The following is a 27948-nucleotide window of genomic DNA, read 5'->3' as shown; positions in this document are numbered from 1 at the left end:
AGCCAGGTGTATGTGTGTGTGTGAGCACGTATGTACGAGTGCGTGTGCGTGTGTGTAGGAGCCACCGTCACCAGCACCAGTAACTCAGAGTCTGGCCAGCAGTGTACGCAGAGACCCGGTAAGATGCGGGACTACAGACCCACCTACAGGAGCCACTCAAGGCTGGTATCGAAATCACAGAAGACGGTGAAGAAGGGGGAGGTGATCCTGACCTCTGAACCCTTCGCCCACGTGATCAACTTCGAGTACTCCTCCATGTACTGTAACCACTGCCTCGGCTCACACAAGTAGGTCCCGGGGCCCCTGTTGTTGATACACTCACCCACCCTTACTGTTACTTACACACACACACACACACACACACATACTCTGACTTGAATGCCTGTGGAAGAGAGAGAGAGAGAGAGAGAGCTGCCATGTGTGTACAGTATGTGTTATGCGTGTGTCTGTCTGTCTGTCTGTCTGTGTGGGAGTCCCTGTTGAGAGCAATACATAAACAGTTTCCTTCACTTAATTCACCATCATCCCACCGTAAACAGACTTTGGTATTGTGGACGCCTTCTTGTTACAGGTCAAATGGATCTCTCTCTCTCTCTCTTTCTCTCTCTTAAGCAGTCCATTAACCCATTGTAGCCGGTGCAAAATAATGCTATACACTAAGACGATAATAGTTCCATAATGAAGCTTTTTACCTTAAGTCATATAGAATAATAACCTTTAGCTACGAGACTCCTTCCTCCATCTACCTTCCTACCTATCCACCAAACTACCTACCTATCCTTCGCTCCGGTTATCCTTCCATATAACCGGATCCAAGCCATGACTATAATTACAGGTACAGATACAAATACAGGTACAGAGGCTTCACACTGTACCCAAAACAAACACTGAAGATCAAAGTACATTATTGTGTTACCTAATAGTGTATACAAAGAGAATACAGGAGAATAACCACTTTACAAACACACACACACACACACACACACACACACACACGGGGAGGGAGAGGAGGGGGGGAGGTGATGGAGCGAGAGAAAGTGACAAAGAAAAGTAAAAGAAAGAGACGGACCCAATTGAGAGAGATGGAGGTTGTAGAAAATGGAAATGGAGGAGAGGGGGGAGGAGGGATGGAGAAAGGATGGAAGGAGAAGAAAGAGAGAAAACGAAGAGAATTGTAAGGGAAAGACACATTGAGCAAATGGAAGGGAGGAGGAGGGAAATGGGGAGAAGGATACAGTGAAAGGCAAGAAAAAAGAGTAAATACGGAGGAAATAAAATAAGAACAAGTGAATAAAGATGAAGAACATAAGAGGAATAAGAAGGAAATAAATGAAGAAGAGAATGGTAGTGAGTCACAAGCTGAAATAGTCTTGTATTTGGTGCCAGGGAAAAAAAAGCGGAAAATTTACGTTCAACGCTTTTCCTGAGACGTGTGTGAAGGTATTATAGTCTAGTCTGGCATTGTCCTAGTTAAGAGAGTCTGTCTGTCTGCCTGCCACACACACACACACACTGTACTTGGTAAGGTACGAGGTATACGCCAAGTAGTGTCTGTAAACAAGTTGTGGTTTCTGTCCATTTTAGAGTCTGGTTCCTCATCACTGCCGTCACTCATCACTGCCGTCACTCATAAACGACATACTGTAGATATCGGCGTAGACAGCAACATAAGTAAATTTGCTTATGACACTACAGTATATAGAGCGTGTAATTAAATCTAACGAGGACTCCGCAAAACTACAAGAAGATCTAAACAAATTTTTCGAATGGTCTGAAAAATGGCAGATGAAATTCAATGTGGACAAATATAAAGTACTTAGTCTAACAGATGTAAACAGAGAAACCAGATACCAGATGAACAACGATGTTATAGAGAAATCTGACTGTGAGAAAGACTTAGGAGTAATGATAAGTAAGAATCTGAAGCCAAGTAAACAATGTGCATTTGCTCGAAACAAGGCTAATAAAGTACTTGGGTTCATACAAAGGAATGTTAGTTACAAGACTAGCGAGGCCATCCTAAAACTATACCTTGCGCTTGTGAGACCTCACTTGAATTACGCAGTTCAGTTTTGGTCACCGTACTACAGAATGGATCTAGAATCCCTAGAAAGAATTCAGAGGAGAATGACAAGACTAATCCCGGGCATTAGGAACCCTGAGTACAGAGACAGGTTAAAGCACCTTAATTTGCACTCCCTTGATAGACATAGAGCGAGGGGCGACCAGATAGAGGTGTATAAATGGAAAGTCAGGGCTAAACAAAGGGGATATTACAAAGGTACTCAAACTATCCAACCAGGAGCGAACTCGTAACAATGGTTTTAAATTAGACAAATTTAGATTTAGGCGCAAAATAGGTCAACACTGGTTTGGAAATAGAGTAGTGGGCGAGTGGAACAAGTTACCAAACATCACCATTAACTCGAATACGCTGAACAGCTTCAAACATAGGTTGGATGGATATATGAGTAATAGGGGTTGGGTGTAAACGGGACTGCCCAGTTTGGACCAATAGAACCACTGCAGTTTCCTCCATTCTTATGTTATGACTCGACCGCAAGCCAGGTGTATTCTAAACTTAATTAACGACAGGTAATTAATGGACGACTCTGAGAATTTGGCCCTGTGTGGATTACTGTCTAAGCTTATTCTCCTGGATTAGACGGTAGTATTGTGTGCTTCCTATAACACACACACACACACACACACACACACACACACACACATGCCACACACACACACACACACAAACAAACAAAGCCCCCGCCCCTTTTCCCGTTCTGACCAATGGAGAGTGCAGCAAGGTTCCCTCCAAAACAGTACCTGTCGACAATACCTGTTCCTCCACGGTATCTGGACGTATGGTACCACTTAGTGTGTTAGGAGACGTGCACGGTACCACTTAGTGTGTTAGGAGACGTGCATGGCAACACTTTAGTGTAAAATAGGAGACGCAATTTAAAAATTAATGAAAAGTTAGGGAGACGTGCACGGTACCACTTAGTGTGTTAGGGAGACGTGCACGGTACCACTTAGTGTGTTAGGGAGACGTGCACGGTACCATTTAGTGTGTTAGAAGACGTGCACGGTACCACTTAGTGTGTTAGGGAGACGTGCACGGTACCACTTAGTGAGTTAGGGAGACGTGCACGGTACCACTTAGTGCTAGGGGAGACGCATCAAATTAATTTCAGTAAAGTTAGGAGACGTACGGTACCACTTAGTGTGTTAGGAGACGTGCACGGTACCACTTAGTGTGTTAGAGACGTGCACGGTAAATTACCCTAGTGTGTTAGGAGACGTGCACGGTACCACTAAAGTGTTAGGGAAGACGTGCATGGTACCACTTAGTGGCTAGGGGAGACGCACGGTACCACTTAGGCAAAAGTTAGGAGGACGCACGGTACCACTTTAGTGTTAGAGACGCATGGTAACACGCTTAGTAAAAGAGAGATGTGCACGGTACCACTTAGTGTGTTAGGGAGACGCACGGCAAATTAATTTAGTAGTTAGTGACGCACGGTACCACTTAGTGAGTTAGGGGAGTGCACGGCAAATTACCCTATGTGTTAGGGAGACGTATGAACAATGAAGGGGTTAGGAGATGTACGACCACTTAGTGTGTTAGGGAGACGTGCACGGTACCACTTAGTGAGTTAGGGAGACGTGCATGGTACCACTTAGTGAGTTAGGGAGACGTGCACGGGACCACTTAGTGTGTTAGGGAGACGTGCATGGTACCACTTAGTGAGTTAGGGAGACGTGCACGGGACCACTTAGTGTGTTAGGGAGACGTGCACGGTACCACTTAGTGTGTTAGGGAGACGTGCATGGTACCACTTAGTGAGTTAGGGAGACGTGCACGGGACCACTTAGTGTGTTAGGGAGACGTGCACGGTACCACTTAGTGAGTTAGGGAGACGTGCACGGTACCACTTGCGTGTAATGAAGAGGTACTGTAAACAAATAACTCAGGCAACAGTCAAGATCTAGGTGTGGGAGGTGAGCCAACAAGAGTACGTGTGTGTGTGTGTGTGCGTGTGTGTGTCATCCTTCTTACTTCTCCTTCCTTTCCTCTATTTTCTTCGTTCCTCCCTATATATTTCATCTCTTCGCCGTTTATCTTATTCTCTTCCCTCTTTTCACTTCAAAGTCGTCTTTTTTTTTCATCTTTTTTTTCCTATCCTTTACGCGGTTTTTCTTCTTCATTTTCCTTCATTCTTCTTTATTTTCTCTCTTCACTGTTTTCAAATCTCTTCCTCTGTCTTCCTAATTAAAAATATCTCCCCTTTATTCACATTAATTGTCTTCTCAACACGTATCATTAGGCCCACCGAGAACCAATAACAAGGCTCCTAAACTATCCAACTACATAATGACTAATGTGGAGGTAAACACAGACGAATAGAAAAATCTCCTGTACTTCGAAATATTGTCAAGGAAACACAAACACAGACAGACAGACATAAAAACATTCAATCTCTTGTGCCCCCGGAATAGTGAGATGAGATGAGGTGAAGGTAGAGGTGAAGGTGAGGTGGACAAACATGAAAATCTCACCATCTTTGGCTACATAAACGTGAGGTTGTTGACAAGTAAAACACAGGTAAATCTCTCACACCCACTTGACCCACTACACAAACACCAATCTTGAACAGTCTCTTGTCCAACTTTTCACTCGGGTATAAAGTTAGGTGTGGGATTTTGACAGCAGGGAAGAGTTTTACGAGTCATTTTTAAGGAGTAGCGTAACATATAGTAGATTAAGAATGCCACCGAGGTTTAAATAAGTGTGTACAAGGCCACGGTGGGATTGTTACCTCTAAATCCATGTTATAAAATAGACTATGTGTATTATTGATTTTAAAAGTGTTTCATTACCTTTTAAAATTCAACTTGTGTACCGGAGGAAAATATCTAACAAAAAAAATGTGGCAATGTCTTCAAAACTCATAACCTAACCTAACCTAACCTAACCCAGTAATATTAAAATTCGTCAAAACTCCTCAACTCATGTCACCTTGTATGTAAATTTGTGTACCAGTCCCTCACCAAACTTGTGTTGTGTGCTGGAAAGAATAAAATACTTCGCTTCTCTGGACGTAAATTCGGGTTTTTTTTTTCGAGTTCCTTCAAAACCTGGCTTGGCGTTGTGTCGCTCGCTGGCCACATGTCGGCTCGAGGCCCTCCAAAGGCAACCCCTCCCCTTGAAACCAGAACCTTCTCGCCCCCTTTACATTTTTTATCAAATATTCCTCCCTCCCCCCCCCCCTTTTATAAAAACGCCTCTGCTATCTTTCATACACTTTCCACTCTTTTTTACTCAAACATTTTCTCTCCTGTTGTATCATATATTCTATCGACTTTTATCCTTTTTTATTGACTTTTGGACCTTCTACCTTTTATACCATCCGAGCAAAAATTGAACCCGGTTGTGTTTGAAGTCGTTTAGCATATGTTGTACGGTCGCCTTACTGCACACCACCGCACTATTTTCTCCTATATCTTCCTCAGCGTCTAAAATAAGGTCTTAATTGACTTCACACTTCAATATTACCTACTGTTCAATTAACGAAATAAAATATTAACGGGAAAAAATTATTCGGTTGATGTACTCGAGTTTCCCTTATAGTTTCAGTCAATTTTTTCCCCTTTGAATAACACATTTGGAACAGGAAGGATATTAATGCCTCAAGAGTGCTATATACATACTCGGAAGAAGTGCTTTAAATGTGTGTTGTTTTACCTTCCTCCTCACAGAACCAAGATGATCCACATGTGTCAAGGATGCCGCAAGAATTGGTACTGCAGCGATGAATGTGAGAGACTATCCTGGCCTATCCACCGGTACGAGTGTGACAACCTTAAGAGGCTCGACCCCTACACTCCTCCAGACTTCGTGAGGCTTATGGCCAGGGTCATCCTTAGGCTCAGGGTAAGTAAGTTCGAGGAGGAGGTTAAGGGTGGGAGTGGGGATAGATAAATAGTCGTGTTAAGATAGATATTGCTATTACAGTTAAGACACAAGAATAGGAATAGGTTCAAAGTCTATTACACCTAAATTAATATATGGATAGAGATGAATATATATATTTTACTCGAGAATATATAGAGGATAGGATAGATAGGTAAAGGGGATAGGATAAATAGGTAAAATATATACTTATCAGGATAAATTTTAAGTGGATAGGCGAACAGCTAGAAAGGGGACACACAGACGAGTTGGGCATGGTGGCGCGGTCGGGTGGTGGTGGTTAAGATTGTACGGGGCCACGTCTTGATCTGGCCCAGCGTTAGTCCGCTCGTCTCTCAGAGGTTCGCGAGTTTGGAGACGTAAACATCGACTTTAATCCATTCATATCACTAAACTGATTACACAAGACGATTATTCTTTTTTAACCATTTCTGGACGAACAAGAAGTATAAGTAAAATATTCCTTAATAATATTGCCTGGAGTCGAGACCCTGAGATAACCATTGATTGTGGCTGCTGTTATCTTGCTTATTGTCTTACCAGAGTGTTTCTACCGCAAATCGACCACTGATTGGCCGATCGTACGACGGAGGTAGACAAACTCAGCCAATCAAATTCCATCATGGCCGTCATTTATGGTTTTAATTAGCTTGTGCAGGTAATCAAGAACACCTTTTCTCTGACCACCACACCATTAGGTTGTTATCTTAGCCCAGTCGTGTTATCACCCTCGGCATGGTGACAGGTAACAGGCACCTGGGGATGATAACACCACCTGTGGAAGCATAACCATCACGATAACAGCCCCCCTTGTGATAACTGTCATGGAAATTACCACCTTGGCAACTCGACTGATAGTGGGTATCTTGGCCAGGGGGAAGGAGATGACGTCAGAAGTGATACAAGGAGTTGAATTCACCAAAGAAATACAATTCATGTGTTAGTAATGGTGGGAATTGAGGAGGGGGGGGCAGAGAGAGGGGAGAGAGAGGAGGGAGAGAGGGAGGAGAGGGGTGTGAGAGAGGGGAGGTAAGAGGGTGAAGCAATCCCACTGAAACAACCTCTACATTGGGTGGGGAAGAGGAGGAAGAGGTTACCACTAATATACCAAGAGTAGAATCAAGAGGGAATCAAGAGGATGACTTATAATACAATACCTGAATTCAACCGTAAATACAACCACTAAAACACGATACATCAGTTAAGAGGAGGGAGGGGAGAGAGGGGGGGGAGAGAGGGGGAGGGAGGGAGGAACCAACCCTTACAATACGTAGATTAATGGATGGGAGACACCACTACTGAATTGACACGTTGAGTAGAAAGGGAGAGGGAAAAATTACACCACTCAAATACGTCATTGAAGGGGAGTTATTATCACCACTGAGCTACAATAACTTAGTTGAAGGGGGAGGAGGATACCGGCAGTCAAATACAATAGATAGATTGAAGGGGGAAGATAATATCACCCCTGCAACACAATACGTGGGTTGAAAGGGGGAGATAACATCACCCCTGCAACACAATACGTGGGTTGAAGGGGGAGATAACATCACCCCTGCAACACAATACGTGGGTTGAAGGGGGAGATAACATCACCCCTGCAACACAATACGTGGGTTGAAGGGGGAGATAAAATCACCCCTGAACGTAATTTAAGGGGGAGGAGATAACATCACCCCTGCAACACAATACGAGGGGTTGACGGGGGGGGGATAGATAGCGTGTTTTAAGGGGGAATTATATCAATTTCACACGCGAGTTAACGGGGAAGGAAGGGACTCAACAGAAACAGGACTCAACAGAAACAGGACTCAACAGAAACAGTACTACAGGAGTTATGAGAGACTGAGTGAGGTCTTGTAGTTTTGTAGCTGTAGGAGGAGTGAGGTTAGGGTGGGGTGCGGTGGGGTGCGGTGGGGTGGGGTGCGGTGCGGTAACAGTATGAAAAGCAGTACATGGAAATTTAACCGCAAATTAACCAAAACAGCAGCAGATACAAGCCTTATAAGCAATAGAAAGCAGCTAAAGGAAGTAAAGTAACGGTGGCAGCAACAGTAACAGACCCAGAGCAACAGAAACAGCAACAATGGCAGCAACAGGAGGAGCAACAGGAGCAACCCAACCCAACCCAACCCAACCCAACCCAACCTGGCCTAAGGAAACCAACTCTAGCGACACTAAACCTCATCCGTCTGAACAGTGAACGGGGTAATGGTCTCTGGAGGCACCGTAAGGCCGTGTCCTCTCGTTAATGACCTTTGACCTGGCTTTATCACCATATGACCTGGCTCTATCACCTTCGGAGTCTATAATGTTGACTTACAATTTGATTTTGACAGGAATTATGACTCGGAATTTGATTTAGAATTGGAGATTAAGGATGATCTCTCTCTCTCTCTCTCTCCCTCTCTCTCTCTCTCTCTCTAATAAGCATAATCCACGCGTATAAGGGCATGGTGTCCTCTGATTGGTCCTCGCCTATAATGATTCCAACTACGAAACATCCTGCCACTGTGTTAAGGTTAGGTTAGGTTAGGTTAGGTTAGGTTGGGTTGGGTTGGGTTGGGTTGGGTTAGTTTTGATTGATACGTTATTGGTAAGAGACTACTGGTGAGCTACTGACGTCATGGTATGTAAGGACCAATCAGCACACATCATGGTATATAAGGACCAATCAGCGCACATCATGATACAGAAGTACCAATCAACACACATCATGATATATAAGCAAGGACCAATCAGCGCACGCCAATCCCACTCATTCGCGTAATTCTGCCAAATCGGTGCCTAACACGTCATAAACTTGTCACGATGGTCAATAAACGGGGGCGAGACGCGTTCATCTTACTCTTAATACACGTGTAAGCTCTCAGGGGCCGCGCTACACCTCCCTCACTACACTACACCCCGACGAGGAGGAATAACAAGGTGGTAGTTTAATTAGCGATCCTCTCCATTGCCGTGCGTGAGAGAATTATTTGGGTAAGGGAGGAGAGTACTGCTGGATCTAGTTACGAGAGAGAGAGAGAGAGAGAGAGAGAGAGAGAGAGAGAGAGAGAGAGAGTTTCTTTGAATAAATTTGGTATTTCTTATCCCATGGGAAAATACAATACATAATTTTTTTTTTTTAGAATTCGGGTTAGGTTTTCTTTCTCTTCTTCTTCTCTCTCTCTGTGGGAGTGGGGAAAGTTGAGGTTTGACACTGCTTTACTGCCGTACCAACCAACTTTCTACTGGAGGAATGTGTTTGTGGAGCCAGAATTATATGTTAGGAGCCATTAACACACAGACCTGGGTGAGTTTTGTTGCTCGGGGGAGAGAGAGAGAGAGAGAGAGAGAGAGAGAGAGAGAGAGAGAGAGGGCGAGAGAGAGAGAGAGAGAGAGAGAGAGAGAGAGAGAGAGAGAGAGAGAGAGAGAGAGAGAGAGAGAGACTTACCTGTCATCACCACTACCTATCAAATATATCCGTATAGTAACCAACAAACAGTACAGTATATAGGTGGGAGACTTAACACGAGCAGGAACTAAACTGAGAATAGTCCAAAAATATTCCCTGGTTCGGAGAGTTGAATGTTCTCCCTTGTAACTAACAGAACATTCTATGTATGTATGTATGTATGTATGTATGTATGTATGTATGTGTGTATGTGTGATAATGATGTAGGTACAGGCCGGTTATCTCCGTGACATCCTCTTCATCACGGCACATGATTCCCCGGGGCTCTACTGCCAGCGTTATGGCACCTTCTGACGTCACTGCCATCATTCTCTGGCCTGGCACTCATACATACATGCAAGTAAATCACTGTAGGTGCGCGTGATCTAGGTATATGAAAAAGACCAAATAATTACCATACTATTATTACTTACGTTTAAGGATTAATATCTTTGTTTCAGCCTGACAGAAATGGTTTGGGCTGGTATTAGGTTAAGAGAGGGTACAGTAATAAAGCTTTTCTGATTACGCTACAGTTTCTACACGACCAGCCAACCATATATAAACATTAACCTGAGTAACACCATAGTTATAATGTTAACATCTGAGGATTAATTTTAACTTGTGTTCAGTTCGTAAGTTATTATTTTCACTCGTCAGAAGAGCTTTATCAGTTGCTATTTTATTCTTATTATTATCTTCATATTATTATTACTATTGCTGTTATGATTTGCTATTGCTATTATTATTTTACTATTACTATTATTATTACCATTATTATTTTTACTATTATTATCATTATTTGCATTTCTAGTCTATGTTTTAACTTAACCCTTGTTTTAACTGCCATATTTCCATTACTTTGAAAATACTAATAAAATCATATTGCAGTTCTCGATTAACACACTGTCATACATAACATTACTTCCCCTTCATTACAAACCATCATAATCCAACCACTGTAATTCACTCTTTAAATTTACGTCCATCTGTGAAACGCTACCATCGTGTTATGGTGTGAATGTTGAGTCATTTATCCTGTTGCTAGATGAAGAAAACCCATAATATAATTTCTCCAGTAACTTTAAACATTTTCGTTATCTTTATTAAATTTTAAGACATAGTGTTTCATAATATTTTAAACGGAAGTGTTCAGTGGTTGTCGAATGGTCGCGTTTGCTTGTTACCGTTCACCTCACAAAACAAAACAAGTTATTTATCACTAAGAAAAACATACAACTGGATAATAAATCTTAAATGGTGGATTATGGTATTAGGAGACCACCATGGATAGATTTATTTATTGTTTTTTTTTTTTAGTGTAATGAATAAATTTTGGCGCAGCAGCTGTAATGCAAAATAAATCACCCATACATGCCTCATCTCAATTGATTTCTACACGATTCGTCAGTTAACCATTATTATGTTTTTCTTTAATTATTTCATATTTTTTTCATTAGTCTCACGGATTATGTTCATTACCCTCCTTAGTGTAGTAATGTATTCCTTATTTATTTCTCACTCAAAGAGAAGAAATTAATGAATGTATCAGAGCCAATGATTTATTCAGACAGTGTTGAAATCTACTTTATTATTCACTAAAAACTAAAATACCATTGAATCTAACTACAAAAAATAAAAAAAAATAAAAAATAAAATATCACCTAATAGAGTCTTTGGTTTCTGAGCCATTCAAAATATACAATGAATAACCCAACACTTCCATAACACCACTCATTATAACCCCACATATCAGTATAAACTGAAGCTACAACCAAGTTCCATCCACCAAGACATTTCCATTTCTTCAGGACGGAGGCGATAAAATAGTGGAAAAGTATTCACAAAGGGAAGGGAGAAGGTTCAGAGATCTTATGAACCGTAAGTTATGGCCACAACAGAGTAAGCTGCTCAATAACGTACACAAATTTGCATCCACATAAAAATAAATTAACGTTTGACAGTAAAATTATCCTCACCGTCAAGAAAATAAAATCAAATATCAGTCAGTCAATAGAAGACAGATTTTTTTTTTAGTGTGAATTAATTGTTTTTCTTATTCTAAATTAAAGATAAGTTGTTTTAGTATGTTATTTTGCCATTAAGTGTGAGTAATTGTGAGTCATGTAGGGTGATTCAGTTGTTGATAATGGATAGTTATTATTGTTTTAAGGTGATTAGAGTTGAGTACTAAGAACACAGCATGATGATGATGGTGCCTTGTGATGACCTCTAACAACGCTTCCCTCACCCCACCCCCACCCACCCAGTCAGTTGTACCCCACTGTAGAACAGGTAATACTGACCCCCCCCCCTAAATGCTTACCACCTGTACTCTCCGTCACACAGGTGTATTAAATCATCTCTCCCCGGTGTGCAGTGAGTTTCTTTTACCTGGTTTTTTTGTGATTAAATCGTGAGAAATAACAATAATTGAGACGACTATTTCTTACCAGGACATAAAATGCATGGTGTTGACTGCGTTCACTTGATCTGTCTCTCTCAAGCCAGACACGACACTTAAAAAAAGTTCATTTTACATAAGTTCCAACGTTAATTTGTCTACTTATACCACCACACTTTGATGGTTACTTAAGATTGGGTAAAAACACTCATTCAGTCGTCTATTTAATATGATAAACAATAACTTCACCTTCAGTCTATCAAACATGTAGTCTTGGCTGGACTTGAGATGTGACGAGGAAGAAGATTATGAATTCCTTAAGGCAATTTTTGTTTTAACTCTTTTTATTTACATCCTTTTTGATTTACATTAAGATTATTTACATTTATTATTATTTTGACGTTTGTTTTATCCCCCGCATTTAGAGTCTCAAGTTGTAGTCAGGTTTCGTTTTCTTAAGCTTCCCTTTGCCTATACCCAACGCTATCCCCTATGTCTTCAAACCCTCTTTCTACACTGAGGAACTTTCAACTGCATTCACTTTTCCCACCCTGATGGATTTAAGGACAACCACCTAACCCCCTACCCCCCCCCCCCCCCCTGCACCATTACAACCACCCAACCACTTTTTTTTTTGTGGTCAATGATTTGGTAAGTTTGTGGTTTAGATCTGAATAGGATGGTGGCTGGCCCTGGGCTCTTAACACCGTGAATATAACACCTTATTCATGGGTTCACAAGTGTGTTTAGTACCCCACCACGCACCATAGTACGAGTCAATCCAAGAAATGAGGCACTTTGGATCTGGAGTCAATCATCTCACGGTGTAGGTATAAACCAATGGGGATTTTACTCAACAAATCTTCTATCTTTAGTTCTGTACTTAGTCTCCCCCCCCCCTTCCATTTAGACTCTCTCCCTGCATTCAAAGTTCTCTCTCCACCATTCCCGAACTTTGAAATCCACACATTCAAAGTTCCTATCGTCAGAGACCTTCCCCAACATTCAGAGACCTTCCCCAACATTCAGAGACCTTCCCCAACATTCAGAGACCTTCCCCAACATTCAGAGACCTTTCCCAGCATCCAGAGACCTTCCCTTGCATTCAGAGACCTTCCCCAGCATCCAGAGACCTTCCCTTGCATTCAGAGACCTTCCCCAACATTCAGAGACCTTCCCCAACATTCAGAGACCTTCCCCAACAATCAGAGACCTTTCCCAACATCCAGAGACCTTCCCTTGCATTCAGAGACCTTCCCCAACATTCAGAGACCTTCCCCAACAATCAGAAACCTTCTCCTGCATTCAACAACCCTTATCGAGGATCCAAACGTTCTATACATTCACTGACCCTCCGTTTGAAACATGCAAAGGCCTCCCCAGTGCATTCAAATCCTTCCTTTGAATATTCATGGACGTTCCTTTGGCATTCAACACCTTTCCTCTTTGCACAGAATATATCTTCCTCTAGATTAAATGTCCGTCTCCTTAATCCCTCTTGAAATATTTAAAGCAATATTACTCTCTATTACCCAGGACCCACCCGGCGAGACTGTGGATTCCTTAAATAAATACATCTAGTGAATGATCCAACTCCCTCCTATGTCGATCTTGATACCAATAAAACTCTTGCTAGGTCATCCATCCCCCTAACCACCTCTGCCTCCCATACAACATCCACCCTTCCTCCATCTACTGTCCCTTAAACGTCGTTCCCTCCCTTTCCCCCCCTCTTTCGTTTAGCTCCCTACTCTCCCTTAGCTAAATTATTCCTATCTCCATTCCTCAGTAAACAACAAATCCGCCTACCTCTATATTTCGCCTCTTACTCTATTCATCTCAGAGAGGTTTCCTTTTCTCTACCCCCCCCACCCCACCATCCCCTCCCTCCATGTACCACCCCCCTACCCTCAAGCCCCCCCCCTGCCTTCCCCTGTAACTCCCTCCAATTTTTTCCGTTCTATTTCAACCTCTTCCCCTGTCCTTCTCCCTTTCCCCTGCCCTTTTCTCCTTCCCTTTTCCCCCTGCTCTCCTCTTCTTCCCCTCCACTTCAACCCGTTCCCTCTCCCCTTCAACACCTTCCTTACCCCCTTCCCCTTCTGCCCTTCAACCCCTAATTAACGTGGGGTGTTCTGCCGTGCCGCCCTCACAGACTACGCAGACGTCAAGAACAACGAGGAACGGAAGCAGGACGCCGACTACCTGCTGGGGGAGCTGAAGAAGTACATTGGCGAGGACTTCCTTCCCAATTACTCCGACTTTCTGGGTATATACGGCAGGGTGAGTACCAGTGGGTGGAAAAGGAGTTGTGGAATGGATGGCAAAATGGAATGGATGAGCTAGTGATGTAGGAAGGATGAATGGATGGATCTCTTCAGCTAGTTTACGATAATAGTATAGATGGTTGAAGAATGTTGCATAGGATGGAAGGCTATATTTATAATCAACTTCTTGGAATCAACGATATTTTATTTAAACCAATTTATGTGTTGTGTGTTGTCGAAGCAAGAATCCTAAGAAAAACAACTACATATTTGGTTGTTGTTGTTGTCGAGAGCATCGTCCACCCCATCACCCACATGACTTCCTCGCCTCTGCCAAACACAGTGGGAGTTAATGAAGAAAAGATACAGAAAATTAAAGCAGGAGTCAAGGTATTTCATTATTGTTTATGTATTGGGAGGGCCAGAGAGCACTTGAGGTTGACTACATATATATAGCTGGGGTCCTCTGCCGGGAGACACTAAATAAAGGGCTACAAACTACAGTAGACTTTACGATGATATATTATTATGTTTTAATAATTAACGTAAGGTTAGGTTAGTTGGTTAGGTTAGTTTTAATCCAACTCTTCAAGATACTGCAACTTCCTATATAAGATTTTCATAGTGGATCTCTCTCTCTCTCTCACACACAAACACACCCCCCCACACACGTACATACACACACACACACGCACACACGCACACGCACACACACACACACACACACACACACACACGTCCACAGCCACACACACACACAAAGCCAGGAAGTGTGAGGTAAATATCGATGTGATGACTGCGGAAGCTGGGAGTAGACTGACACACACACACACACACACACACACACACACACACACACACACACACACACACACACACACACACACACACACACACTAGGTGGATTAAGGCACTGTTTTTAGAGTGCCATAGATGTGGTGGTCTCAGGTGGCACTACGAGGGGAGGGGAAGGGGAGGGGAGGGGAGGGGGAGGGGGAGGGGAGGGAGGAGGAGGAGAGGAGGAGGAGGAGGAGGAGTAGTAGTAGTATCACCACTACCTTTATTATTGCCACCACCACACCTGACCAGAGGCACGTACAGGTATTCTGGCCAGTCATCAGGGGAGGAAACGGTGGCACCCAGGAAATATTTGAGTGGTGGTGCCTTGCCAGCCACTCACCTCCTGTGTCTGTGTGTTCTGTCTGTCTGTGTCTGTCTGTGTCTGTCTGTTTAAGATTGCTGATGACTGGTGGTGAGGGGTGACGGGGGGTGGGAAGGGTTGATACAAGAATCAGGTGGGGGGTTATAGGAGAGGGAGGGGTGGGGGGGGACAGGTGATATCTCTTCAGGTAAACCACGGGGTACAGAGCCTTTATACCGAGTGGCATTTTGGCTCTCAGGCTGCAGGTATGACACTGTCTGGCACTGTCGTCTTTCTAAAGGTATTCTGGTAACTAAGATCATCTCTCTCTCTCTCTCTCTCTCTCTCTCTCTCTCTCTCTCTCTCTCTCTCTCTCTCTCTCTCTCCAAACACATCTACACGCCCGGTATTGTCTCTTCTTCGGCAGCTTGGCACCGTTGGCATTGTCAGCCCCCCAAATAAAAAAAAATAAAAAATAAAATCCTGTAAAAATGCATTGGGTTAAAAACAAAGACTTACCAACCAGTGATCTGTCCGAGTTAAAGTTAAGCGAGTCTTTCGTTAACTTGGGGTAGGTCGAGGTTAAGGGCTGTTTGGTAGTAAAGTACATCGTTAACGCTGTGTCTTTAACCTCAGCGATAACAATTGTCACTGCTAGTTACATCCACACGGTTGACTACTAATATGCGATATCTACCACAAGAACAACAACTACCACACTATGACTACTAAAACTACCACAACCTGTAACAACCACAACTATATACCACAGTCTCATTTGGCCTCTTCATTCATACCTGCTGGAGATGGTCGTGTGTCTCTCTCTCTCTCTCTCTCTCTCTCTCTCTCTCTCTCTCTCTCTCTCTCTCTCTTCTTCCCCCTTTCTCTCCTCTCCTTTCCTTTCTCCTCAAAAAATATCTCGAGTACAAGGTCGGACTCAGCCTCCCTCCCTGATGCTACTCAAACGCGGCTCTACCAGGCCCTAAAGCCCAGGATTTTAATTAAGATCCACAGTTGAATTAGAATTTGAAGGTTTCAAAGTGGGTGTTCACAATCACAGGTTCTTTTTGGTGGAGACGATCAAAGAAAGACTTAATGGAAATTTTAATTGGAACTCTGCACCACCACCACCACCATCATCACTATTACCACAAACACCACCACCATCACAACTAGCATCACGAATACCACCACAACTAGCACCATCACCACAAACACCACCACCATCACTATTACCACAAACACCACCACCACCATCACAACTAGCATCACGAATACCACCACAACTAGCACCATCACCACAAACACCACCACCACCACACACCACCACAACCAGTCTACAGTAGGTTTCTACACATGGTTGGTTTCTGTGATGTATTCTCTAAATATTTCATAAAAGGCCTTGAATTATTACTATACGTTGTAGGCTTAGACTCAGAAACATTACGAGAGAACCACACACACACACACACACACACACACACACACACTAAAAAGCACTCATGAGACCCCCTGCCACGGTCTGTTTTCCCTACGCTATGTATAACTAAATTCCAATACTTCTAAATATCTCCAGAAGTTTGGCAAGGACGCGCCTGGCTGACTAACAAAGACACTCGTCACATGTCTGATCTCTACCCCGAGCTATATTTGTGGGGAGAAAAAAAATAATAATGAGGGTAACATGGAGAGGGGGGGGAGGAGGGGAGAGGGAGGGAAGGGGGTGAAGGGAGGGGGTGAAGGGAGGGGTGAAGGGGAGGGGTGAGAGGGAAGGGTGAAGGGGGTGGGGTGAAGGGGAGGGGTGAGGGGAAGGGGTGAAGGGAGGGGGTGAAGGAGGGGGGGTGAAGGGGTGAAGGGAGGGGTGAAGGGAGGAGGAAGGGAGGGGTGAGAGAGAAGGGGTGAAGGGGAGGGGGTGAAGTGGAGGGGTGAAGGGGAGGGGGTGAAGGGAGGGGGGGTGAAGGGAGGGGGTGAGAGGGAAGGTGGGTGAAGGAGGTGAGAGGGAAGGTGGTGGGGGTGAAGGGAGGGGGTGGGGAGGGGGTGAAGGGAGGGGGTAAGAAGGGGAGGGGTGAAGGGGAGGGGTGAAGGGGAGGAAGGGGCGAAGGAGGGGGGGTGAAGGGGAGGGGTGAGGAGGGAAGGAGGGAAGGGAGGGGGGGTGAAGGAGGGGTGAAAGGGAAGGGGTGAAGGAGGGGTGAAGGAGGGGGGTGGAAGGGGAGGGGAGAGGGAAGGGGTGAAGGGGAGGGGTGAAGGAGGGGGTGAAGGGGAGGGGTGAGAGGGAAGGGGTGAAGGGAGGTGGGGTGAGGAAGGGGGGGGGGGAAGGGGTGAAGGGGGGGGAGGGGGTGAGAGGAAGGGGGGGTGAAGGAGGGGGGGTGAAGAGGGGGGAAGGGGGTGAAGGGGAGGGGGGTGAAGGGAGGGGGTGAAGGAGGGGAGGAGGGGAGGGCGGGGGTGAAGGGGAGGGGTGAAGGGGAGGGGGGGTGAAGGGGAGGGAGGGGGGGTGAAGGGGAGGTGAGAGGGAAGGTGAAGGGGAGGGGTGAAGGGGAGGGGGGTGAAGGGGAGGGGTGAGAGGGAAGGGGGGTGAAGGGAGGGGGTGAAGGGAGGTGAAAGGGAAGGGGGTGAAGGGGGAAGAGGGAAGGGGTGAAGGGGAGGGGGTGGAAGGGGAGGGGGGGAGGGGTGAGAGGGAAGGGGTGAAGGAGGGGGGGGGTGAAGGGGAGGGGGGTGAAGGGGAGGGGGGGGGCGAAGGAGGGGTGGAAGGGGAGGGGGGTGAAGGGGGGAGGGGTGAAGGGAGGGGGGTGAAGGAGGGGTGAGGGGAAGGGGGGTGAAGGGAGGGGGTGAAGGGGAGGGGTGAAGGGGAGGGGTGAGAGGAAGGGTTGGTGAAAGGGGGGAGGGGGGTGAAGGGGGGAGGTGAAGGGGAAGGAAGGGAAGGGGACGAAGTGTTTACTCTATGTTCTCTCATGCAAGAAACACTAACCTAACCTAACCTAACCTAATTTAACCCTTACGCCAAGAGAATAAGAGGGAAAGTCTTCAGCATAAAGCGATAATGGACAGTTTAAAACAGCGATAAACAAACAGCGATAAACCTACAGTAGCCTACACAGTTTTTCAATATCCAAAACTCTAATATACCGTAGCCCCCTGCCCTCACCCCCCTCTCTCCCTTCCCTTCCTGCTTCACGAGACAAACAAAACACACACACACACACACACACACACACACACACATTCTGTTTATTTTTCTCCTAAATATTAATTAACAAATCATAAATAGCTAAGATAAAATTAAAAGTCTCGGATTAAATTTCGAAACTAATATGAATCCGCCATCTTTATGTTATAACTTCAATAATGACTCAGGGTTCGTTTGACGTCTCACAACAATTGAAACTTTACGAATAACCCGTAACTAATATAAACCAGTTCTCACACTACCACTTAGAAAAAAACATCCATTTACGAATCTTTGAGAATTTTTTTTTGCGTGTGTGTATTAGTGATGAATCATTTGTGTTCTCGTGTCACCAACGTACAGTAAAGTAACTACATTCGATCCACATTCTCAGGTAAACTATATGAAGAAAAATTGTTAGCGTTAAGAATGTTTGAGTAATCCTAACTTTGTATCGTAAGCATTAATGAACCAGTTATATGGACTCTCACAATACTGGTAGAATCTTACAGAGAATCCGAGACGTGGGGGTGTTGTAGTGAGGAATTTCCGACGACTGAGGGATGCGTGTCTTGGCGAACATGTGACCACCACCACCACCACCAGATCACCACCTAACATACTAACCTATTTCTCCATGTTGTTTATGTGTTTGGTACTGGTGAGGCAAGAGTAGTAGTAGTAGCAGTAGTAGTAGTAGTAGTTCAGGTCCATTACAAGCTTGGGGAAAACAGACAAGAATGGCAGGGTGGACGAGATAGCAGGGTGGACGAGATAGCAAGATAGCCTCGTGAAAGTTTATACAATAGGTCAACTACTAGCATAGTTTCAGTGTTTTGTGCTGTGTGTTGGTGGTCCCAGTGAGGTCGAGTGATAGAGCTTTACACACACACACGCACACAGTCCCAGCTAAGGATAAGCAGAGGTAGGTCATCTTGATAACATACGGACAGGGTCAAATAAAGGCATAAATAGGCAGCAACACAGGGAAGGAGAGGGAAAAAGGAGAGGGAGGAGGGGGAAGGAGGTGGGGGAGGGAGGGGGAAGGAGGGGGGTAAAGCTCCACCTGTCAACACGGGCGCCCAGATAAGTCATATTATCACAGTCTGTTGTTTATATTCCGGTTTATCGTCACATCTGTTGTCATGTTACGGTGCATCGTCACGTCTGTTGCCATATCCAAGTGCACCATCGCGTCAACTGTCATGTCAAGGTATACACACTGTCACGGCCTCTCTCACACCCTTGTTATTTCCCCCACGTGAGCCTTTCAAATCCCCCCCCCCTCATGTGTTCCCTCTTCCTCACCTGTCCCATCCCTCACCTCTCACTGACTCAACTCCCACCTGGTGTTGGCTGTGCGTCAGAACCCCGCTATTGGCACCTGCTTATTACCATACCTCACACCAGGGGGGCCAGGTGAGAGAAGGGGGGGGGGGAGGAAGTGGAGTCACCAAAAGGGGAACATGGGGAGGGAAGGGGGAAATAGAGTCACTAGGAAGTTAGGTAGTGGTGGTGGGAGGAGAAGTTGAGTTATCATTGTTATTATACTGATACACCTGACAGGGGACCAGGTAAAGGTGAGATGGGAAGACTTGAATCATCAGAGGAAGAAGCACCGTACAGTATGGTGAATGGGATTGTTTCCCTTCGTCATGTTAGTGTATTGTCCTCACACACAGAGACAGACAGACAGACAGACAGACAGACAGACAGACAGACAGACAGACAGACAGACAGACAGACACACAGGGTTATGTTTACACTTTTGTATATCTCTATGACACAAGTGAACTATTTTATCATCTTATCCCAGAACGACTAAAACAAGACGACCCTTTTAACGAGACAACCCCCTTAAAACGACCCTTCTAGCAAAACAACCCCCTTAAAACGACCCTTCTAGCAAAACGACCCCCTTAAAACGCCCCTTTCTAGCAAAACAACCCCCTTAAAACGACCCTTCTAGCAAAAAAACGACCCCCTTAAAACGACCCTTCTAACAAAACGACCCCCTTAAAACGCCCCTTTCTAGCAAAACATGACCCCTATCAAAGACTTCCACCTCCAAGTTACTGTACCGCACCATCTTAACACACCCTGACCTCACTCTCTCTCACACAGATGCTGGTCAACAGATTCTGCCTGTTGGACAAGACCATGATGAACATAGGCTCGGCCATGTATCTCTCGGCTTCCATCTTCGACCACGCCTGCAAGCCTAACTGCTACATCTCCTTCGACGGGAAGAACGTGCAGATCAGAGCCCTCGTCGATATGCCTAACTTTAGCTATAGCAAGGTAAAGGGAAACAACAAATGGAAAGGGACGGAATGGGTGAGAAAAGAGGGAGAGATGGAATAGGGAGGGAAGGGGGAGCCATGAGGGAGAGGGGAGAGGATTTAGGGAGAGGGGAGAGGCATAAGGGAGAGAGAAGGGGAAAAGGAAGAGAAGACCAAGAAAAGGGAGGGGGGGAAGATATGGAACAGAGAGTGGAAGGGTGGATGAAGCAGGGAGAGGAAGGAGAGGTGTGAGAGAGAAAGAGGGAAATAGAGAAGGAAGAGAAGGATTAAAGAATTGATGAATGAATGATGGCAGAGGGGAACAAAGGTGTGCAAGGCAGGGCAGGGCAGGGCAGGGCAGGGCAGGGCAGGGCAGGGCAGGGCAGGGCAGGGCAGGGCAGGGCAGGGCAGGGCAAGGGTAATAAGACACCTCAGGGCTAACCTTCACCATGACTGAACTAAACTAATCTTACTCGATCCGTTTAAGGGAGAAAATTGAAGATCTAATGGGGGACACTAATGGGGAAACCAATGGGGTATATACTTGTGATCTAATGGGGAATCTAATAGGGATCTAATGGTGGATTTAATAGAGTTTAATGGCGTATATAATAGGGGTCTAATGGAGAATCTAATAGGAGGTCTAATGGCGGATGTGTCTGTCTGTCTGTCTGTCTGTCTCATAAGTCAACCTCTGAACCACCCTTAACAAATTACCCAAGACTTTAATTATAAATAAATAAAAACACTACATCACCAAGAGACATAAGCAGTCACCCCACATCTGCACCTGTCATATCCATTAATTACAGGTAAGTTTAGTCATTCATTATCCTTCTCTTCAGTAAACATTAAACAAAAACGTATAATCGAGTAAACAATTGTAAGATATAATAATGATAATGATAATGAAAATAATAATAATAATAATAATAATAATAATAATAATAATAATAATAATAATAATAATAATAATAATAATAATAATAATAATAATAATAATAAATAACTTGATCGGGGATTCGAATATGGTATGATACTATTTCTGGAGCCTGTGTGTATGTGTATGTGTATGTGTGTGTGTGTGTGTGCTTGCTTACAGGAAACGTTCACAGTGTGTGTTTACGGGGTCGTGCCAATTATGTTCCTTAAGGTGACTCCCAAAGCAAAATAATAGTGTATATTGGGAAAACCATAATGTCTCTTCACACCCACAGGCACACCCACAGGCACACCCACCCACCCACACAGGCTTCAGAAATAGTGAAGTGCCAACTGAGACCATGTGAAGGGGGCTTTGTAACCATTGACACTACACTGCCTCAAAAAAAAAAGTTAAATCGGAAAATATTCTTGTCCTTAACATGAAAACAATTCCTTCGTGGTGACCTTTTTTTTTATATTACAGCCAATCTATTTAATATTTACTAACTTCAATTTATATTATCTTTGAATGGATTTCCGAATACCAATAACCATGTAAAATTCTCCACCTAACTAACGACGTTAAACAACAGTACAGGTATCTGGCTCATAAAGGTAAAATACAGGTGAGAAAGGTATCAAAACACACTTAGACGCTAACGTAGTAATAACCTAACCTAAACCAACCTAAACCAAACCAACCCAACCTAAACCAAACCAACCCAACCTAAACCAAACCAACCCAACCTAAACCAAACCAACCCAACCTAAACCTAACCAACCCAACCTAAACCAACCCAACCTAACCTAACCTAACCTACCCGAACCTAACCCTGGCAGTTGACCCTCTACTCTCAAATAAGGCGGAGTCCATAAATCACCTCAGCTAGCTACTATTTTTACCTGTGGCGATCACCTGAGACAAAACTAGCCAGGGTTTATTTTTATATATACACACTCAGTTGGCAGCTCTTAACACTAGTGGCCAAGACTCCGTGTGTGTGTGTGTGTGTGTGTGTCCGTGTGTACTACAGGCTAACAACACGTCATATGCCACCTATGTTTTCCACTACGTTTTGTTATTGTTTTGTCGTTTTGTGAGTTAATGTTACGACGAAGTTTATTATATTGAGATAAGAACAACAAGAACAGCTTATACCAGGGTAGGGGAGATATTGCTGTGATAACCTAACAAGAAGTAGCAGCTCCTCGACCCACTGACGTCCAGCGAGTGAGTTAAGACACTGTATAGCCCTGACACTAAGATAACGAAAGGCTTTAAGACAAATTATTACGTATATATGAAGCTGATAAGCCACAAGGCGGGGAATAATAATAATAATTTTAATAACTAATACAAACTAATGTGTGTGTTATTGCCGGGTGGTACTGTATACAGGTAGGGTCTATTATTGATATATGAGCAACGTACAGTACAGTCACCTGGTCATATAATCTTGTCAACACAAATGAAAGAAAGGGACCATTTGTTTCACTTTACAATTAACTGCTTAGGAAAAAACTAATGTCAAGTTGAGATTATGTAAGAAGGTGGCTGGTGTGTTTGTCCCAGTAGGGTAGGGTAGGGTAGGGTAGTCTCTCTCTCTCTCTCTCTCTCTCTCTCTCTCTCTCTCTCTTAGTTCTTCTATGTAACCACGTCCTAAAGTAAGACCTCATTAATTTAACCATCTACTGATCTGACCAAGCTCCCACCTTAACCATTATCAAAGTCGACTTTTTCTCGGGGTTTTAACAGTGTCGGATCAGCTACACCGACCCTGTCTGCAGCGTCACTAGCCGTCGGGAGAACCTCTACAAGAAATGGTTCTTCTGGTGTGACTGTAGCTTCTGTCACGACGAAGGGAGAGTCAAGTTCGAGAACACCATCAAGTGTGGTGAGTGTTGGAGGGAGGGGGGTGAGTGTGGGTGGTGAGGGGGGAGGTTGTGGGGTGAGTGAGGGAGTGTGGGAGGTTGTGTGGCGAGTGAGGGAGTGTGGGAGGTTGTGGGATGAGTGAGGAGTGTGGAGGAGGAGGGTGGGATGAGGTGGAGGTGGGGGTGGTGAGGGGGGAGGTTGTGGGGTGAGTGAGGGAGTGTGGGAGGTTGTGTGGCGAGTGAGGGAGTGTGGGAGGTTGTGGGATGAGTGAGGGAGTGTGGGAGGTTGTGGGATGAGTGAGGGAGTGTGGGAGGTTGTGGGATGAGTATGGGAGGTTGTATGTATCAGTAATGTCTTCGCGTCTTCGTGTTCATGATTCCTTCTCCTCTCGCCGTACAGAAAATGTTAACTGCCAGGCGCCCGTGACTGTCCCTGAAATGAGCAGATGGAAGCGTGCAGCGTGGCAACAAAAGGCCACCACGAACGGTGAACAACAGAAGGAGACAACGAAAGATGAACAACAGAAGACATGGGGCAATGAAATACAGCGGAAGCCATCAACGGAGGAAAAACAGCGTGACAAACAACAGCAAAACGGGAAACAACAGCGAGACAACCAGCGTCAGGAGGAAGAGGAGGAGGAGCCACCGGCGTGCAGTGTGTGTAACTGTCCCGTCAGCGACCTAGCCATCAGACAATACCAGCTGGCCGTCACCTTCACTAAAGAGAAACTCAGTACCATGTCCGAGGAGAACCCCAGTATCCTTTTAACCTCACCACCAGGAAACAACTCTCTGCTCCTATGTTTTATCACCTAAGTTTATTGACAATTTTATGGACTAACTAACCCAATGAGATTATTTCTATGTTTCTTCCACCTCCTCCTCCTCCTCTCACTGTCCACACCGTTTATCAGTTTACATCATTTTATACAGCTGGGAAAAAGACAGATAGACAGACACAGTCACATACAGAAAAGGAGAGGGGGAAGAGAGAGACAGAGAGATAAGCAGACAAAGACAGACAGACCCGATTTCCTTAACCAGTGCATAAATCCAAATCATTTCGGATAGCAGATACCAACATATTTATCTCATTAAAAAGTTACAAATAAATTTCTTCCTTAACGAGATTGACACAGCCCTGGAGAGCTGCTTGGAGATCCTGGAGAAGCAGGACAACTTCTCCAGTATGAACGTGTGGAGAGTTCGCACGACGGACTTCGCTTTCAACGCCTGTGTGTACAATGGCTGCTGGATCCGCGCCCTTACCTACGGCGAAGAGAACCTGTGTGGTATGAGGTAAGGGAGAAAGGGAGATGAGGAGGGAGAGGGGGGGAAAGGGAGATAGGGGAAAAGGGGGTGAAGGAGAGGAAGGAGGGAGAAGGGAGGAAAGGAATTAAAGGAAGACTAGAAGAGTGAAGTAGGAAGAGGAGGTACACACACACACACACACAAAATATTATCGAATTCCGAAGATTACGTTTCGTTTACACATAACGTCATAGCTTATGTGAGTAATTGGATGATTGATGATTAAATGTCCAATATGCAACGGGGAATGGGTTGGGTGTCAAGGGTAATTAGCACTCCTATGGCATGACCCCGTTGAAATAGTTTAGGTCCGGGTATTAGTGTTGAAGTGCAGCGGTCGTTCATGATTATGGTGACAACACACACCATAACATTGTCGGCCAGCGAGTGACGAGCTGTCTGTCTATCTATCTATCTATCTATCATTCTATCTTATACATTTTTCCATTGATTTATCTACAAACATATACATAACCGGTTTATCTATACATATACGACAATACATGTACGGTGTATACTATAATTAACCATCAATCAGTCATATAGAGAAGCACCTGACCGTGAATTTGTTTAAGGTGTAGAAGCTGTCGCCAACACAACAACCACACCCTGTGTTAACGAGCTGCATGACCCAGTGTCAAGGAATAGTCCGAGAAGACCGGACAACTCGCCAACTGCACTGGCTAACCATTACCCCGGAATACGATCCACAAATCGATTAACATCCAGGTCCTCAATTACTACTGGGTAGACGGAGGCAAACGGTGTAAAGAAACTTGCCCATAGATTCACCCTGCCCGGGGATCGAACCCGGGTGTAAGCTGAAGTGGGATAACCTTTACATGTTTACCTTATATGGGTCTCTATTGTGTGTGATTTCTCCTGTAACTTTTTTCTCCACTTTATGGTCGAGTAGACGAAGTAGACCATTGTACTCATATGTTCCTAACCTCACCTCACCTTACTTCCCTTCAATTCACCTCACCTTATTTTACTTCACTTCAATTCACCTCACCTTACTTCCCTTCAATTCACCTCACCTTATTTTACTTCACTTCACTTCACCTCACCTCACCTTACTTGACTTCAATTCACCTCACCTAACCCTTACTGTCAATATTTTCATCGAGTTTTTATTAATTGTTTTCATAATAGACAAATAAGAACATGTATGCGTGTTATGGTTCCAGGTACTACTACGGGTCGGAACATCCTACCCTCGGCCTCTTCCTCTTCAAGTTAGGTAAAGCAAAGATCTACTTCAAGGAATTCCGAGACGGTATCCGCTGTCTGGAGGAAGCTGAACCACACGTCGTTAATGGTCTGGGCCCCAACCACCCCATCGTCGAGGATCTCAGACTCACCAGTCTTATGGCGAACGAGGACATTGAAATCTGCTTAGAGAGACGCATAGCAGCTGCCAACAAACGACAGATGGAGATAACGGCGAAGGAAAATAATGTCTTCAACTACAAGAGGGAATTAGAGAAGATCTTCAAGTACACAAGCCCCGTCGCTTAGTGTAGGACTGACACACACACACACACACACACCACTTAAAGAAAAATTATCCCCTTAAAATCAAGTAAAATCTTCAAAAATTCCGACAGGACAAATTGCTCTATACAAACAGGGAAGGAAATAAATGGAAACAGGAAAATAAACATACTGTACCCCCTCCACCTCCCCACCCATCTCCATGATAATTCTCAACATCTCTTGGAGGGCTTGTAGTGGCCAAAGAACGATACTAGACTTTATAAAAATAAATAAATAATAAATAAGACTTGCTGTTCAGGTAACGTCAAGCCATATTTACGGGTTACGTAAATAGTTATAAAAAGGTGGGCAAAAAAAAAAATATCAACGCGATAATGTAAACCTGATCTACACCAATCACGTTAACCACAACGTATCTATCGGGGCTATAGTTAATGTTGCCTCCTTCCATTACATTAAACCTTATTTTTTTTATACAATCATCCACACATTCACCATAATAATAATAGGAGTTAATTAAGTGTTTCAACATATAGTAATTATTATATACCTGTCCATCCTAACACAAAGGTGAACTCTATGAGGTAAGATAATAATGACTCAACATGAAATAAAGTTCTATACCCAAAGTATTATAGATTATGAAGTGTTGAGTATAATAATGTTTCTTATCGTCTCAAGATGCCCATAATTATGTAACTCAGGCGGATATAAAATCTCATAAAACTCAATCACTCAAGCATTATTATTATTAACATTTTGGATTCACTGTGTTTCTGCTCTGTCTGGACTTACAATTAACTGCTAAAATATAGAGGCTATTTGTGTGTCCAATTAATAGACTTTTGGACTTGGCTTAAAAGCATTATATCTTATGGAAACAGTTTGTATTAATAGCTAAAAGGCAAAACAGATCTGCTACAGCGTTAATCTTTCTATCATAACCAATACTGTTATTTCATCTGTTTTATATACATTAGTTGTAGATTCTGTGTATATAAATTGGTCAAGAATCACTGTATATATCCTGCATATAAATCTCTTCCTGTTAGCGTTAGTTTGTATTTTTCCTTCAATTAAATGGTAAAAATTTTCATCGATTTACTTGCGTTTGTTCCCACCATTATGTAAGTGCTCACGAAAAGGAAAAATCGTCGCTGGTAACCCAATGAAGTTTGTTCCTACCACGATATAAGCTCATGGGAGGAAATAAGTCGGTGGACGGGGCTTCGAAGCATTGGGGAAGGAATAAAAAAAAATCGTAAGAACCTAACCTAACCTAACCTGGTCATTGTAATCAGCCACTGAGTAAATATTCCACAAACACTGGCATGAGGATCTGAACGAGTGAATCAAATTAACAAAAAATACTCAAACATTATTCGCATCACATCTAACTCGAATCTTTCAAATATTATCCATGAAGGGAGACAGTTCCCCCTCCCTCCTAGAATGACAGCGACTCATGTAACAGGTATTAGCTCAGGTGAGAATCATAACACCACCGTCACTTGACTATCCCCGGCCTCAGTATGAATGCAAGGCTCGTACGCTAATGTTTCCAGAATTATGGCCCAATATAGTTTAAATAATGAAATACATTAACAAATTCCTAATGAAACTTAAAGGAGAATGGTCAGGTACTTACAGTAGTTTGAAGCCAGCTGCTGC

At 44.0% G+C, this 27948-nt stretch overlaps 1 protein-coding gene across 2 annotated transcripts; it reads left to right on the top strand.

Annotated features, from left to right (window-relative positions):
- On the top strand, positions 1-27370 carry LOC121878146 (histone-lysine N-methyltransferase ASHR1-like). 2 transcript variants are annotated; one of them, XM_042384162.1, is made up of 9 exons: positions 1-287; positions 5764-5938; positions 11225-11294; positions 13970-14097; positions 20510-20686; positions 23348-23486; positions 23864-24223; positions 24606-24765; positions 25968-27370. In XM_042384162.1, the coding sequence occupies exons 1-9, from the start codon at positions 31-33 to the stop codon at positions 26296-26298; spliced, it is 1797 nt and encodes a 598-aa protein (XP_042240096.1). In that variant the 5' UTR covers positions 1-30; the 3' UTR covers positions 26299-27370. The 2 variants fall into 2 exon arrangements, with proteins under 2 accessions (XP_042240096.1, XP_042240095.1); XM_042384161.1 differs by having other exon boundaries at positions 11225-11315.
- The last annotated feature ends 578 nt before the right edge of the window (positions 27371-27948 follow it).

The sequence above is a fragment of the Homarus americanus genome, unplaced genomic scaffold (genome assembly GCF_018991925.1).
Source record: "Homarus americanus isolate GMGI-L3 unplaced genomic scaffold, GMGI_Hamer_2.0 scaffold45562, whole genome shotgun sequence".
NCBI lineage: Eukaryota > Metazoa > Arthropoda > Malacostraca > Decapoda > Nephropidae > Homarus > Homarus americanus.
The sequence above is the reverse complement of the archived record's forward strand: the minus strand, read 5'-3'. Positions and strand labels throughout refer to the sequence as shown.

Excerpts from the sequence above, each read along its gene's own strand:
- LOC121878146 (XM_042384161.1), top strand. The coding sequence starts at position 31 with ATGTACGAGTGCGTGTGCGTGTGTGTAGGAGCCACCGTCACCAGCACC. Across the intron at positions 5,939-11,224 it reads GGGTCATCCTTAGGCTCAGG|GACGGAGGCGATAAAATAGT; the intron begins GTAAGTAAGTTC and ends CCATTTCTTCAG. Across the intron at positions 20,687-23,347 it reads CTAACTTTAGCTATAGCAAG|TGTCGGATCAGCTACACCGA; the intron begins GTAAAGGGAAAC and ends GGGTTTTAACAG.